This window comes from Danio rerio, chromosome 21 (assembly GCF_052040795.2).
Source record: "Danio rerio strain M-AB ecotype USA chromosome 21, GRCz13ab, whole genome shotgun sequence".
In the NCBI taxonomy this organism is placed as follows: Eukaryota; Metazoa; Chordata; class Actinopteri; order Cypriniformes; family Danionidae; genus Danio; species Danio rerio.
The window spans coordinates 9353506-9368435 of NC_141041.1; the positions used below are offsets into that span (position 1 = coordinate 9353506).

At 37.3% G+C, this 14930-nt stretch overlaps 1 protein-coding gene across 2 annotated transcripts in view; it reads right to left on the reverse strand.

The window, feature by feature from the left end:
• Positions 1 to 14930, reverse strand: part of LOC100330530 (olfactomedin-like protein 2A) — a 50067-nt gene that overhangs the window by 31532 nt on the left and 3605 nt on the right. For both annotated transcript variants that reach the window (XM_087300726.1, XM_087300727.1), the window contains exon 2: positions 2670 to 2930. In XM_087300726.1, the coding sequence (XP_087156852.1) occupies positions 2670 to 2930 (261 nt within the window). The remainder of the gene's footprint in view (positions 1 to 2669; positions 2931 to 14930) is intronic.

Consider the following 14930-nt stretch of genomic DNA (forward strand, 5'->3'; position numbering starts at 1 on the left):
GAAGTCAAAATTATTCACCTTCCTGGGAATTTTTCTTTCTTTTTTAAAATAATTCCCGAATTATGTTTAACAGAGCAAGGAATTTTTCATAGTATTTCCTATAATATTTTTTCCTCTGGAAAAAGTCTTATTTGTTTTATTTCGGCTAGAATAAAAGCAGTTTTTAGCTTTTTAAAAACTATTTTAAGGTCAAAATTATTAGCCCCTTTAAGCTATATTTTTCCAATTGTCTACAGAACAAACCATCGTTTAACAATGACTTGCCTAATTACCCTAACTTGTCTAATGTCATCATGTCAAAGATAAAATTAGAAATGAGTTATTAAAACTATTATGTTTTATAAATGTTTTGGAAAAAAAATATTCTTTCCATTAAAGAAAAATTGGAGGAAAAAATATAGAGGGGGGCTAATAATTCTGACTTTAACTGTATATGTGTGTCTGTGTGTTTATTGTAGAGATATGGACTGACTGATGAATACAGGAGAAGAAAAGATGGAAAGAGTGAGGCAGACAGGAATGGTGAGGAGGAAATAGGACAGGTGCTGAAAAAACACTTGTGAACATGTGCGCCGCATACAAGCCCAGAATCCTGCTGTCCAAAATACTCTAGTCGGGCTCTGTGCTGCTCAAATCGAGACGAGCACTTTCGTCTTCTTTTTTGAAGTTTTAGATTGGCCTTCCCAGATAGCATATGATTGTGGGCCACTTTAGGCAGTTTTGCAGCACTGGTGGTATTCTTTCGGCCCATACAAAATCAATGTGAGCCTAAAGTGGCCCACCTGTACAATGGCAAAGAGGAGCAAAAGATTCGAATTCATATATGGGTTATTTAAGGCAAAGATTTGGCCCTTATGGCAAAATGTAATCTGAATGTGAGCCTAATGTGGCCCATGTTGAAAATAATAAATTTGGCCCAAATAATGGAGGAACAATGTGGGCTACAGTTGGTAAAAATGTGGCATAGTCATTTAAGAGTAATCTGGGTCTAAACCAAAAGTGGCTCACATGAGTAAGTGCAAATGTGGCCCAGTTATCTTAAGACATATGTGGGCCACATTTGGCAAATATTTGGCACAGCAAGCTCTGGCTATTGGGGCTGTGAGCCTAATGTGGCCCAGAGAAAATATGGCAAATGTGGCCCAGTTATTTTAAGACATAAGTGGGCCACTTTTGGCAAATGTTTGGCACAGTAAGCTCTTACTATTGCGGCTGTGAACCTAATGTGGTCCAGTTATTTTAAAACATATGTGGGCCACTTTTGGGCCACTTTTGCAAATTTTTTGCACGGTAAGCTCTGACTATTGCGGCTGTGAACCTAATGTGGCCCAGAGAAAATATGGCAAATGTGGCCCAGTTATTTTAAAACATATGTGGGCCACTTTTGGAAATGTTTTGCACAGTAAGCTCTGACTATTGCGGCTGGGAACCTAATGTGGCCCAGAGAAAATAGGGCAAATGTGGCCCAGTTATTTTAAGACATATGTGGGAAACTTTTGGCAAATATTTGGCACAGTAAGCTCTGACTATTGTGGCTGTGAGCCTAATGTGGCCCAGAGAAAATATGGCAAATGTGGCCCAGTTATTTTAAAACATATGTGGGCCACTTTTGTCAAATATTCGGCACAGTAAACTCAGGCTAATGAAGCCGTTAGCCTATAGTGGCCCAGAGAAGATATGGCAAATTTGGCCCAGTTATCTTTAAACATATGTGGGCCACTTTTTGTGAATATTTGGATGAACCTCAACAACGGTGACAATTAACAAAATGAAGAAAACTCACAAACATCACAAACAGGAGACTAAAAGTGACAAAATCAACAACGCAAACATAAACAGCAGAATCAAAAGCAAATAATGAAAACTGTGATGCTCCAGCCGGTAAAATGTATTCATACTGCAATGCATGCTAGGAATTTTGTACTTTGCCACACCCAGCAAGTGTAAGATTTAAGCCAGATATGGGTCAAGATAAAAGCAAACTGTGCCCCAGAATAGGGTTAGTTCTGGTTCATTTGGTTGAATTCTGGCTAATATGCAGATCTGGCAAACAGGAGTGGACCGCCCAAGTGCCATCATTCCATGCAGTATGTGGGCCGGATGTAAGTCTCTGGTGTGGCCGGATTTGAGCCACATGATTTTTGCTAGCGAGATTGTATTTATGTGTCACCCAAACACAATAGTAAATTGTTGAAAGACAAAGATGTGCCTATATTTGTAATGCAGGCCAGTAGAAAATGATCATCAATCATGCAGAATTTGATTAACCCTCTGGTACTGAGTTTTACAGCTTTTCTCCACAGTGAAAAAGGGTTTCTGGGTTCTGCTGTATCTTCAGTGAAGAGAAACTCAGAATCACTGTCCAGCAAACTCACAAGCAGTGAATTTTTCCCAGCTGTTTTTAAGTAGTTGGAGCATTTTACTCACCCTTGCTTCCTTATTCACCGTAATCTACCTCGACATAGTGCATAAGAGATAAATGACGTCAGTACATAATAGCCGATTATGATCTATTATAGATTATGGATTATGATCTATTACTGACCCAATACCGAATTGTCTGCATCTGCATCGCGGTGCATCGAACAAACAAATAATTTTGACACCCCTATTATTCATATTCACAATCTTCAATATTTTTTTTTTAAGCACTGCACAAAATAACTTACCTTCAGCAGCTCTGGAGCCTGTTTCTTCAGTTTCTCCCTCTTCCATTCATTCTCGCAGGGATTGAGTGAGGAAGGTGGAGCTGTGCAGGAGCATTTACAGTCCGCCCCGGAGCTCACCGTCTCCACCGTGTAAAAATCCTCCACGCGCACACTTCCGGTCCGCAAGCGGGCGCAGGCGTCTCGAGTCAGAGGCCGCATGATGCACTTGCATCGGCAGTCAGATCCCTCAGAGGTCATGCGGACCTGTTCCTCCCCAAATATCTACAGTACAAAGAAGTGGATGGAAAGTGGAGTTAAGTATTATATCTTTAACATACCCACAGACTAGGACTGCACGATATTGGAAAGATCTGCTGTTGTGATATTTTGTTGTTCTGCAATATTAATTTTAATTCAATTGATCTTTGTCTATAGTGTTTTTACAATGTAGATTGTGTCAAAGCAGCTCAAGTTTCAGTAGATTGAAACTGTGTCAGTCTAGTTTTCAGAGTTGATGAGTTGAGTTCAGTTCAGTGTGGTTTAATTTGCACTGCTGAAAGTCCAAACAAATATATATTGCAATATGAATACAATTTCAGCAGATTTCAGGCTTGAATAGCTCTATTTTAAATGAAATTCTTCATTTAGATTGGAATAATTTTGCATAAACAAGGTAGAGCAAAGATAAAAGTGTAATAAGCAGTGCGTGTCAGGGTTCTGCCACTCTGGTCTTGTAAATTCTTGTTTTGGTGGCAGAATCCGGACACTAGTCATGTCTAGTCCTGTTGTGCTCGGCTCGAGTTTTCTTGGGTCGAGTACTTGTTTCTGTCTCTGTGTGCGCGCGCGCCGTCGTGGGTGTGCGCAGAGTGTGCACGCTCCCGCTTGATGCGGCCGCACGGGCTTTGCGTGCCTCGGACGCGCGCGCTCTTGTACTCGTGTTTGTGTTTTCGTCTGTCTGCAGCATGGTATTTCATTTCCAGCGTCTCAGTCTAGTTGGTTTCGGTTTTGGTTCGCGCTGGGATGAAGCATGCACGCTGCGTGTGTGAGCGCACGGTGAGTGTTTTCATTCATTGTGTGCTCGTGTCTTGCGTCTGTTGTCAAAGCACGTGGCTATGTGTTTACATTGTGGTCATGTGCTTTTGTCGTGTGCTTTAGTGTTGTGCTTTTGTTGTCATGAACATGTGGTTAATGAGTTCTCATTGGCTGCGTGTTCTAGTCTCGTTTTATGCGAGCGCATGGCTTGTGTTGTCTCTCTGTGTCATGCGCTCTCCCGTCTAAAGTCTATAGAAACTGCAATGTGACATTGTGATATCAATGCTGAATTGATATATTGTTCAGCCCTACCACAAACCTCATGACTTACTTCATTATAGGTTCAATATAGTGACATCATGCAATATCAGCATGTCCTTATTGGAATAAAATATTGCACAATCTGGCAACAAAAAAGATTATTGATCAGTGGTTTGTCAAGCTGTCTTTTTGACATCAGATATGAATGTTTGAGGTCAAGAGGTCACCAGTGACACACAACAGGATTCAACCATGGTGACCTTTAACCTTACCTCCTGCCCAACTCCACGTGTCCATCGTTACTCAATTACTAAAATCTCATTAATGTCAAGTGACTTGGCCAGTGTTCTTTTCCAAAACTGAGGCTTTTTCCTGCCTGTTAGCATATACAAATCAACTAATCAATATTAAAGGTGGAGTAAGCAATATTTGAAACATGCATTTGTGACCTTCGACCACAAAACCAGCCTTATTTTCTCATTTTTAAAAATTGATGTACAATATTTCCATCTATGTATGTATGTTAGGATATGACAGAGATTATTTGAAAATCTGGAATTTGAGGATTCAACACTAAAACACTGAGAAAATTGCCTTTAAAGATGTCACAATTAAGTTCTTGCACTGTAAAAAAAAAGCATTGGCTCAACTTAAAATTGTAATAAAACATGCTGCACAGCTTTTTTTGAGTGAACTCATTTTTAACCAAATCAAGTCAACTACAGTGCTTAAAAGTTGAGCCAACTCAGAAAATCTGTGCAGCAAGTTGCCTTACAATTTTTTAATTAGTCATCTTTTTATTTTTACAGTTTAGCAATGCATATTACAACTAATAATAATAATAATAATAATAATATATAATTAATATTATATATATAATATAACATATATAATATAATATTAATTCCTTACAATAGCACTTTTCTAGACACTCAAAGCGCTATACACATAGGGGGGAATCTCCTCATCCACTACCAGTGTGCAGCATCCACCTGGATGATGCGACAGCAGTCATATTGCGCCAGACCGCACACCACACACCAGCTGATTGGTGGAGAGGAGACCAAGCCAATTGTGATATGAGAATGGTTAGGGGGCCATGATGGACAGAGGCCAGCGGGCAACTTTAGCCAGGATGCCAGGGTTAAACCCCTACTCTTTCTTGAAGGACATCCTGGGATTTTTCACAACCACAGAGAGTCAGGACCTTGTTTTAACGTCTCATCCGAAAGACTAATGCTGAGTTCAGACTAGAGATCTGCGCGGGACTAAATTTTGAATCCCGCTCCCGCCCGCACCCGCCAGGTTTTAGCCGGAACCGACCGCTCCCACTTATATTAAGTACTTGATGTCCCGCTGCCTGACCCGCCCCGTTTTCTATCCGCCGCGCCCGATCCCGCTTAAGAGCGGGGGGAGAAAAAAAACGAAAATCACCCAGTTATACAGTCCAGACAGCCTATAACAAGCTGTCTGTATAAACACACACATGCACAGCACCAAGCACACACACACAGACAAAGCTTTCTCTCTCGTTCGCCCGCGCGCGCCCCCTAACACACACTCATAAGCACCAAGCACAAACACAGGCAAAGCTCTATCTCTCATTCGCGCGCACACACACACACACACACACACACACAAACACACACACATATCTCTCATTCGCGCGTGCGCATACATACACACACACACTGCAACAAACAAGCTAAACACAGCATCGCGCTATTTTATTTACACACATACATACGCGTGCTCACTCGGGAGTCGGGAGCGATATTGCTAGACAGCCCGCTCCAGTCCCAAATTAAACCCGTTACCGCCCGCTCCCGTGATTTATTCGGAAATTTATACCCGCGCCGTAGAAATCTGGTCGGGAATGCAGACCTCTAGTTCAGACTGCATGATTTTAGCTCCGATTTTGACTTGGTATATATATTGTGTATATATATTGTGATCGTGACTTTCAAAAGTATTACAGTGTTTTGTAAAGGTTTAATATTACCATTTGATGAGTCTCCCCATACAGTTTGATATAGCGCTTGGACCTGAAAGCTGATTCGCGGGACGTTACTCTTAACAAGCGGACAGCAGAGATATAAAATGTTTGTTTTGTAGTTGTCCGAGATGTTTTGGTGCTTTCAAATATCCAATATTATTTGGCTAAATTTACTATTAACATTAGTAAAAGCCCTGTTCACAACTATAACAATATTAGCATCGACACCAGTGGACAATAACTGTTTATTGATATGCACTGTAGTTTTCAATCATGATGGATTCGGATTTGTCGTCAATATGTTTATCATTCAATGTATATGTATATAGTTCCTCAGTGTCATTTTGATTATTATTGTGCAGTTGTAGCAGTGTACTGTTATTAGTATTAGCAAACATACCACATTAGCATTCACACCAGCAGACAATTGTTAACAAGCTTCTGTAAACAGATTACATTCTGAATGCTAAAAGTGTTTATTTTTTCATTCATTAGCGGGTTCTAAAACATTTTCAAAGGGATTCCAGTTATGATCAAAACATTTTAAGAACTGTTTGTTATCATTAGCTTTTAAATCAGTGGCACGAGCCATCAAACACAACATCTGTAGAGTTACGGCGTTAACATTCATCTGTCTTCTTGCCCATTCTTGTCAATGGACTAAGTGGATAGCTAACAGATGGTTTTAGCAGAGTGACCTTTGACCTCTGATGACACAAAACAGCATCATACAGCATGTGTCCTTATTCACGTCAAATTAGATACGAGAAGTAATGCATTTATTTGGATTCCGACAGGTATACAGTATGTGTCAGAGAAAGAAAGAAACATCTCTGATTACTTCTATTCCCTTCAGCGATACTCAGACCTTCTCGAAAAACAAATGGAAACACACACATCAACACTCCCTGCCAACTTTGGTAATTTAAAGCGTGAGAAAGATCTTTTTGCTTGATCTGCAGGTCTGATGTGTGTGTGAGAAGGGAATGTGGGTGACTGGTGTGTGATTTATGAAGCAGCAAGCTGTTTAAACATGTTTTTTATTCGATTGCCCCACAATTCTTTGTGTGTTTGTATCTAAGTGGAAATCAGGTCGTTCACAGTTGAAGTCAGAATTATTCGCCCTCCAGTGAATTTTTATTTCTTTTTTAAATATTTGACAAATGATGTTTAACAGAGCAGGAAATTTTTCACAGTATTTCCTATAATATTTTTTCTTCTGGAGAAAGTCTTATTTGTTTTATTTCGACTAGAATAAAAGCAGTTTTTTTTTTTTTGCAACAATGTGTATATATATATATGTATATATATGTATATATATATATATATATATATATATATATATATATATATATATATATATATATATATATATATATTAGGGCTGTAACGATACACGATATAAAATCGAAATCGGTGTGATAAGGGAGAATCGCGACACTCCCCGTGATACCTTTCCAATAACGTCACGCGTGCCGGCAAAAGTTGAGCTAATTAACACTTTTTTTTCGTTCGACATTACAAGCACTGCTCCGTTTAAGCCCTCGCAATATTTAACAGCGGGAGAGCTCGCACGGAGCTCTTAGTAAGGGACCGTCTGAATGTGTCAGGAATATCAAAAACAAAACCAACTTAACCCCGCTTGACAACCGACAACGCCAGAAACATTGCCAATGCTGTCAAAGCGGCCGGATTTTCAGCGCATTTAAGATGATTTGCTCACACTGTTAATGTGGCTGCACAGAGAGGGGTGGGCGTTCACAAGATGTCAGGTAACAGCGCAAACTTTTCTGTAACCGTGCTGTGCGCTTTCTGTTTGAACCTTTGCTGACATGTGCGCGATGCGTGAGGTCAGGAAACAGGACGAAGCTTTCAGTTAAGATGAACACAGTTTCTATAGTTATTCTTTATTTAGAGATAAAGGTATATGGCTCTGCATACAATCACTCTATCTTGCTGGAGTTTATAGCCGTTTCGCTTTACTTCAGGACTCATTAACGCCGCTCTGAAGGTCTAATCCAGAGCTGTTTGAATATACAAATCTTGAATATCACAATAGTATTAAATATTACTATTGTAACAACACAGACAGCAACACTTTTGCACAATCGATACCCAGCTGATTCAGTCGTTTCATAAGAGGACCGCGCCTCTTCTTTTTTCCTTGTCAACATAAAGGCAGTGAGGTGCGCCTCGTTTTCGCCCATTGTTTAACTGCAAGGCATATTTAATTTGCGGGACCATAACGTATAACCCGTGCCTACAGACACATTTGCCAAAGAAGCAAAATGGAAGAAGAATATTGCTGTTTGATACAGACCTGTTGATGCTTAACCAGCGCTTATGTTGACCTGGATCTGCGTAATAAACGCAACAAATAGGCTTTACTTTTTATTTTACAGCTTATAAAGCATGTATGCACATTAATGCAATATCATATTTAAACAACAAAACTGTTTACAAAAAGTCTACATATGCGCGCGTTGTTGTTGTCTTTTCATCACGCAGCGCGCGCACTTGAACCGCAAGAGAGAGAGAGAGGAAACCATAGGCTATATCAGGACATATTCTTTAAAATAATGATTTCTATTAAAAATGTAAAAGGTTTTGTGATTATAATTATAACAGCGGGGCATTAAATAAGTGCATATTTTCCGTGGAGCGAGCGATTGGAGGAAGTCTGCTATTTTATTTGACGGAAAAAAAACATATGATTGGAAAAAACAGCCTATGCCGGTTATTAAAAAGAATCCGTCAGTATTTTTGTTTTGTAATATAAATTAATTATTTAAGTGAAAATAATTTAGGGCAGTCCTATTTATTTTATTCATTTTATTTAGATTATTCTGCTCTTCTGTGCTAAACACTGCAGGTGCGTGGAAATGCTCTGCTGTTCTGTTCCGCTATTAATATTCTAACATATAAAAATAAATCAGTATTTTAAAATGCAATATTTAATGTGTCAGACACAAAATAGACACGTCAATTTGTTTAATATAAAATTAATAGTAATCTGACCAGTTAACTGGTAATAACCGATTAATGAGCGGCGGTTGTCGATTAGCAAAATTAACGAAATGAGCATCCCTAGTAGCTATTTAATTTACTTTTTCTATGTAAGAGAACTTGATTGAAAAAGAATTTTCAACATGCTTTAACCATCTACACAATGGAGTTCAGTTCTGTTTGGTTTTTCAACAGTATTTTGTTACAAAGAAAACAGAAGTGATATAGCTTTGGCTATTTATTTATTTTATATATGGCTATTTATATTGTTAATAATTTGCATAGTTAATATTATTCTTTGTAGTTTAGTTTATAAAGATTTTTCAAATGTTATTTAATAAAAAATAGTTTTAAAAATCTTTTTTTTCCCACCCCACACGAAAAAAAAAAAAAATCGTGATACGAACCGAATCGTGGGTCAAAAATCGTGATACCAACCGAATCGTGGGTTTGGTGTATCGTTACAGCCCTACTAAATGATGATTTATCCATTTAAACTCCTCAACAGAACACATGGTTCGATACGTCTCGCCAATCATAGAATCAGATGCCCACTGTTTTCTAACTATCATGACTATAAGATGAAAGCACTGTGTTGTTATGTATACTGCATGTCTCATTGCATGTTAATAGTAAACTGCATTAGCTTATTTCACAATATTAGATCAGAGAAATCATTATAAAAACTTGTTTAAATACTTTCTCCTCAAAGTAATCAAAAAAGTGGACTACAGATTAAAACAACACATGCAAACTCACCTAATTGTGATTTAAATGAACCAAAAAGCCTCCTAATTCCAGATGTAAACATGGGCAAAGTTATCATATGACCACAGGAGACTTTAAGCCTTGTTGGGGATGTTTTCATCTACTCTGGGATGATTTTGAGGCTTAAATTGGCCACGACTTTCTCTGTGTTTCAGCAAATGGAATGATTTTTGGTGACAAATGTTATGTTGACACATATTTTGGGAAAATGCTTTAAAAATTACACTCAATTCAGTACACATTTACCACCCTTTTGTTATGTTTTTGCCCCATTGACTTTCATTATAACCAATTTTTTTTTTATTGCAAGCCATGACATCATATGTTATGTCCTACTGTTCACAAGAGGATAAACCATCAACAATGAAAAATGCATGATTATTTGGGGTCAAGGCTTTGCAATAAAAAATGTGGTTATAATGGAAGTCAATGGGGCAAAAACAGCCACCAACATAACAAAAGTGTATTCAATTTGAACAGTACACCAGTGTTAAAGATAGCACATGGGTTTTTTTATCATGCTGTCTGCATGTTTATGTAGTCCAAGTGTACAATATTGCTACAGTAGTTGTGTCTGTTTAACTCAGTTTAGCTATTAATTCGTCTGGATTTGTCACCCTGCCAGAATCCCAGTGGAAGAAATTCATCCCTGCTCTGGAAATCAGAGTGGATTTGCTTATTTTAGCACAACACAGCTGACACTTGCCCTCTGTTTGTTTGGAGATTTCGGTTGCTATCTTAAACATGCCAATTTATATCTGGGAAAGGGTGACTGTTCATCCGTGATGACATGACATTGGCAAACTGCATATAATCTAAATAAATCAGCATGTACAGATGAAGCCCTCCTGAATTATTAGCGCCCAGTATATTTTTAGTCATTCATTCATTTTCCTTCGGATTGATCCCTTATTTATCAGGGGTCACCACAGCAGGATGAACCACCAACCATTCCGGCATATGTTTGCTGCATCCCAGTGATTCTTCAAAAATGCTAATTCAATTCTCAGTTCAGTTTGCGACATATATTCATACATATATTATATTATGACATATATTATGTTTGCGACATATATTTCAGCAGTGTTTCCCCTAACATTTTAATAAAGGAGTGACTAAAAGTGTTTATTTTTATAATTCAAATTTTAATAAACCTCAAAAATGTATTCTTTTTATTTTGTTTTGTAATATTTAATTAAATTTTTTTATTTTAAAATTGTTTTATTTTTTAAACATATTTTTGTTATTTTATATTATATTATTTATTTAACTTTCATAATTACAATTTTAATAAATACATTTTTTTAGGCTATTGAAACATCAGACTTTTAATGGCCTATTTAATGTAATAAAAAGCAACTCAGTTTTACTTATGTGGGAACAAATGCTAAGAAATTATATGTCCATAATAGTTTGTAAAACAGACTAGAATGCATATGAAAATAAAGTATTACATACCCCAAAGAAATACACCAAGGCGTTCAATGTAAATTCAAAACAGCATTACAAAAGTCTTTACTGTCACTTTAATCGAATTAATTTGCCTTTTTAAGTTTTGCCGTTTAATTGAACTCTTCTACATCTGTCCATGGAGGATTTTATTATTCCATCTCTCTTTGTGACCACAAAGAGTGACCAAACGATGATCAACGCTAACACAAGTAGCACAAATACTTCGCTAAACGCTCAAACTGTGAATCACACAGCAGCTGACAGAACATCTGTGAGAAACTCTCAAATGTAACCTTCGGGATAAAAGTGCAAGCACATGAGTAATACTCCTTATGGGTCAATCCTCTGTAATCCCACGAGAGAATCCTCCACTGGCTTTTGTCCACTTTCAGATAATTAGCAGTTAAGCTACGAGTCAATCTTTGAGCCAGGACCACAGAGACAACAGAAGCGTGTGGGTTTTTCTCTGAACAGATCATCAACATCCATCACTGTTTCACAAAGTCCTGCTCTTCTCGATCCTGCCCCTCCTTTGTCAACCCTTGAGACATTTTGTAAAATCATACTGAAACACTTTAATCCAACATGAAACAATACAAGTAAATACTATAATGTATTTTTTAGCTTTACAATAGTATCTGCTTGTTAAGTGTGACGTCACACGAAGCGGCTTCCGGGTCCGAGTGCTATATTCAGCTGAATGGGGAGACTTTTGAAATGGTAATAGTAAACGTTTACAAAGCGATTTAATACTTTCGAAAATCACGAAATCGCAATATATACGTCCATGCCTAATATCCAATGGCCAGAAAGTGATTCATTTTTTTATAAATTGTTAGAATTTTGGTATTTGTGATGCAACAAGCCCAGAGATTGTTGTGTAAACTATGACTTTATATAAAATCAACTTTAATGTGTGATATGAATAAAAAGTGACCATAAACAAATGATTTCTCAACTGAAATGAGTGGCGGCTTGGACCCGGAAACAGTATTACATACATCACCAACACGTCACCACTTAACAAGTGGATATGTTGCTGTATATATTGTAGTATTTATGACTCTATGTTAGTGAATGCTGTAGTGATAAACTGTTAAATACTGTAGTATACTTTATTTTTTACTACAGTAAATGGTGGTGTATTGTAGTATAAAATATTCTAAACTTGTAAAAGGTTTTGGCTCATTTGTTTATATTATTGTAGTTGTTGTGTTACCATACCCAGTAGGCACACAACATTATAAATGTAGACAGGGGTACGTATCCACAATAAGACTGTGTTTTAAATATATAAATACAAAGTAAGGGAATAAAATAAAGAATATTACATTTAATTTTTCCATGAATGTGAACAATTGATATTGTTTTTTTCTGGAACGTTGCAGTTCTACTATCAATTCTTTTTTCATACGCATACTCGTATTTTTTGTGTGTGCCCTTAAAATTTTATTAAATAAAATAAATTCCCCCCTCTCTTCAGCTTTTACTTACTTAAAGACCTGTCACTCACACAAGAGCCACCAATCACAAACCACAACCATCCAAACAAAGCCCTATTGATAAGATCAAGTCCCACCCAACGTTCTAACCCAGGGTTGCCAAGTCTGTGTTTTCCGCACATAATTGGGCTACATTTAACCGCATGCCACAGTTAAATATGTGACATATTGCATTAATTATATTTATGTATATTATATTTAATATAATATAATATTAAATAATTGTATTATATTATATATTAATTAACTATATGTTACATTATATTATATTATATTATATTATATTATATTATATTATATTATATTATATTATATTATATTATATTATATTATATTATATTTTATACAACAGTTCTGTCTGGTTCTCGAATCTGATTGGCTGATAGCCGTGATATATTTAAGTAATATCAGCACCCGTACAGCCTCTTTAACCTTTATGTATTACTCCGCACACATACAACCAGCAAAAAGCAGACACTACAGATCTAAAGTTTAAAAGATGCTTGCTCAGCTGTTTATCTGTCAGCTTATGATTTGAATCCAAGGCGGAAGAAAGTAGTTCCTCATACAAAAGGGTTTTTGAGACTGTTTTTATATACACAATTATGCCGTCAAACCGTTGTATAAATGCAATATCACACTCGTAGCAGTGCGATATGGCTGTATATCGGCACTGGTGGGGGCACTAAGGCCGCGTGACTATTATATTATATTTGTGTAAAATATTTTACTCTGCAAAATTTATATTCTACTAATACTAGGATGTTGGAACAGATTAACCACACTTTTGTAAAGACTTTTATTTATTTTATTTTATTTATTTTACAATTACTAATGAACTGTTCTTTTCACATTTGAAACTGTGGAAAATGCATGTGCTGATTTAAAATATGTATTTTACAAATGGCCAGTTAGAAGTTTTAATATTATTGTGCTTATTATAATCATTTGGTCATTAGACAAAGACTTGCTTGAATTCCTAATATGACTTGTGTAATTTATTTAGCAGTTTAAGTCCAAATCACCTTTCCCATTTTTCAGCCATCATACTCTCTTTTAGTATTTAATTAATGCTCAGCTCAGGTAATAATTTAGTGAAATGAAAGAAACACACAAAAAAAGGAGGATTGGGGCCCGGTCCTGGTCTCCAGTGAGCCGTGACCTGTGATAAGTGCGGCTCCTGATGCGTCGTGACGTCTCAGTGTCGTTTTCTCATGTGTGGTTTTATTCTCGGCAAATCAACCGTTTTAGCTGAAGTGACTTTGGCCGTGCTCACATCAGCCTTTCATGTGTCCGCCACAGCTGGAGGGCTACCAATGAGGCAGTAAACACTTCTCCATCCATGCCGTTTGGGGTGAAGAAAGTGTGAAAGTCTCACCCTTAAATTTAATGTGGAATTTGAAATGGAGATTGTAGTGGAACGATACGGGAAATCTGCATGATGGATTAGAACGCTGCTGTCTTTCTGCTTGCTGGATTTAGTTTTTTTAATCCTTGCACTTTATTGTACTGTTATGATTTAGGATGCTCAGGTCTGCTCGTGTGAGCTTCTATCCTGAGTTCAGTTGCAGCTCTAATCAAATACGTCTGCAGCTCAATGCTTTATGATTTACCAAAAAACACATTTTAAGAAAAACCTTCACAGTTTTTTTTAACATGTTATTTTCTGGCATTGATGCTTCCATAAAGAACCTGAAGCAGCAATAAAAATTCACAAAAGGTTCTTGCACAAAAAAAAATAAAAAATTAAATGAGCTGAAATATTACAGTTCTTTTGGGACAACTTGATTGTTTTATGTTCCATCAACTTAAAATTGTAAAAAAAAAAACTATTAAGTTAACTTAATTGATTGTTGTTAGGACAACTTGTATTAGCATAGAAGTATTTTCCCCATTCATTTTTCTCATGAGTGGCGGGGGTGGAGGGGTGGGGGGCGGGGGGGCCCACGTTGGCACAGTAGTTAGCACTGTCGCCTCACAGCAAGAAGGTCGCTGGTTCGAGTCTCGGCTGGGTCAGTTGACATTTCTATGTGGAGTTTGCATGCTCTCCCCATGTTGGTGTGGGTTTCCTCCGGGTGCTCCGGTTTCCCCCACAGTCCAAAGACATGTGGTACAGGTGAATTGAATAAACTAAAATTAACCGGTGTGTGTGTGTGTGTTTGTGTCTGTGAATAAGTGTGTATGGATGTTTCCCAGTACTGGGTTGCAGCTGGAAGGGCATCTACTGTGAAAAACACATGCTGGATAAGTTGGTGGTTCATTCCG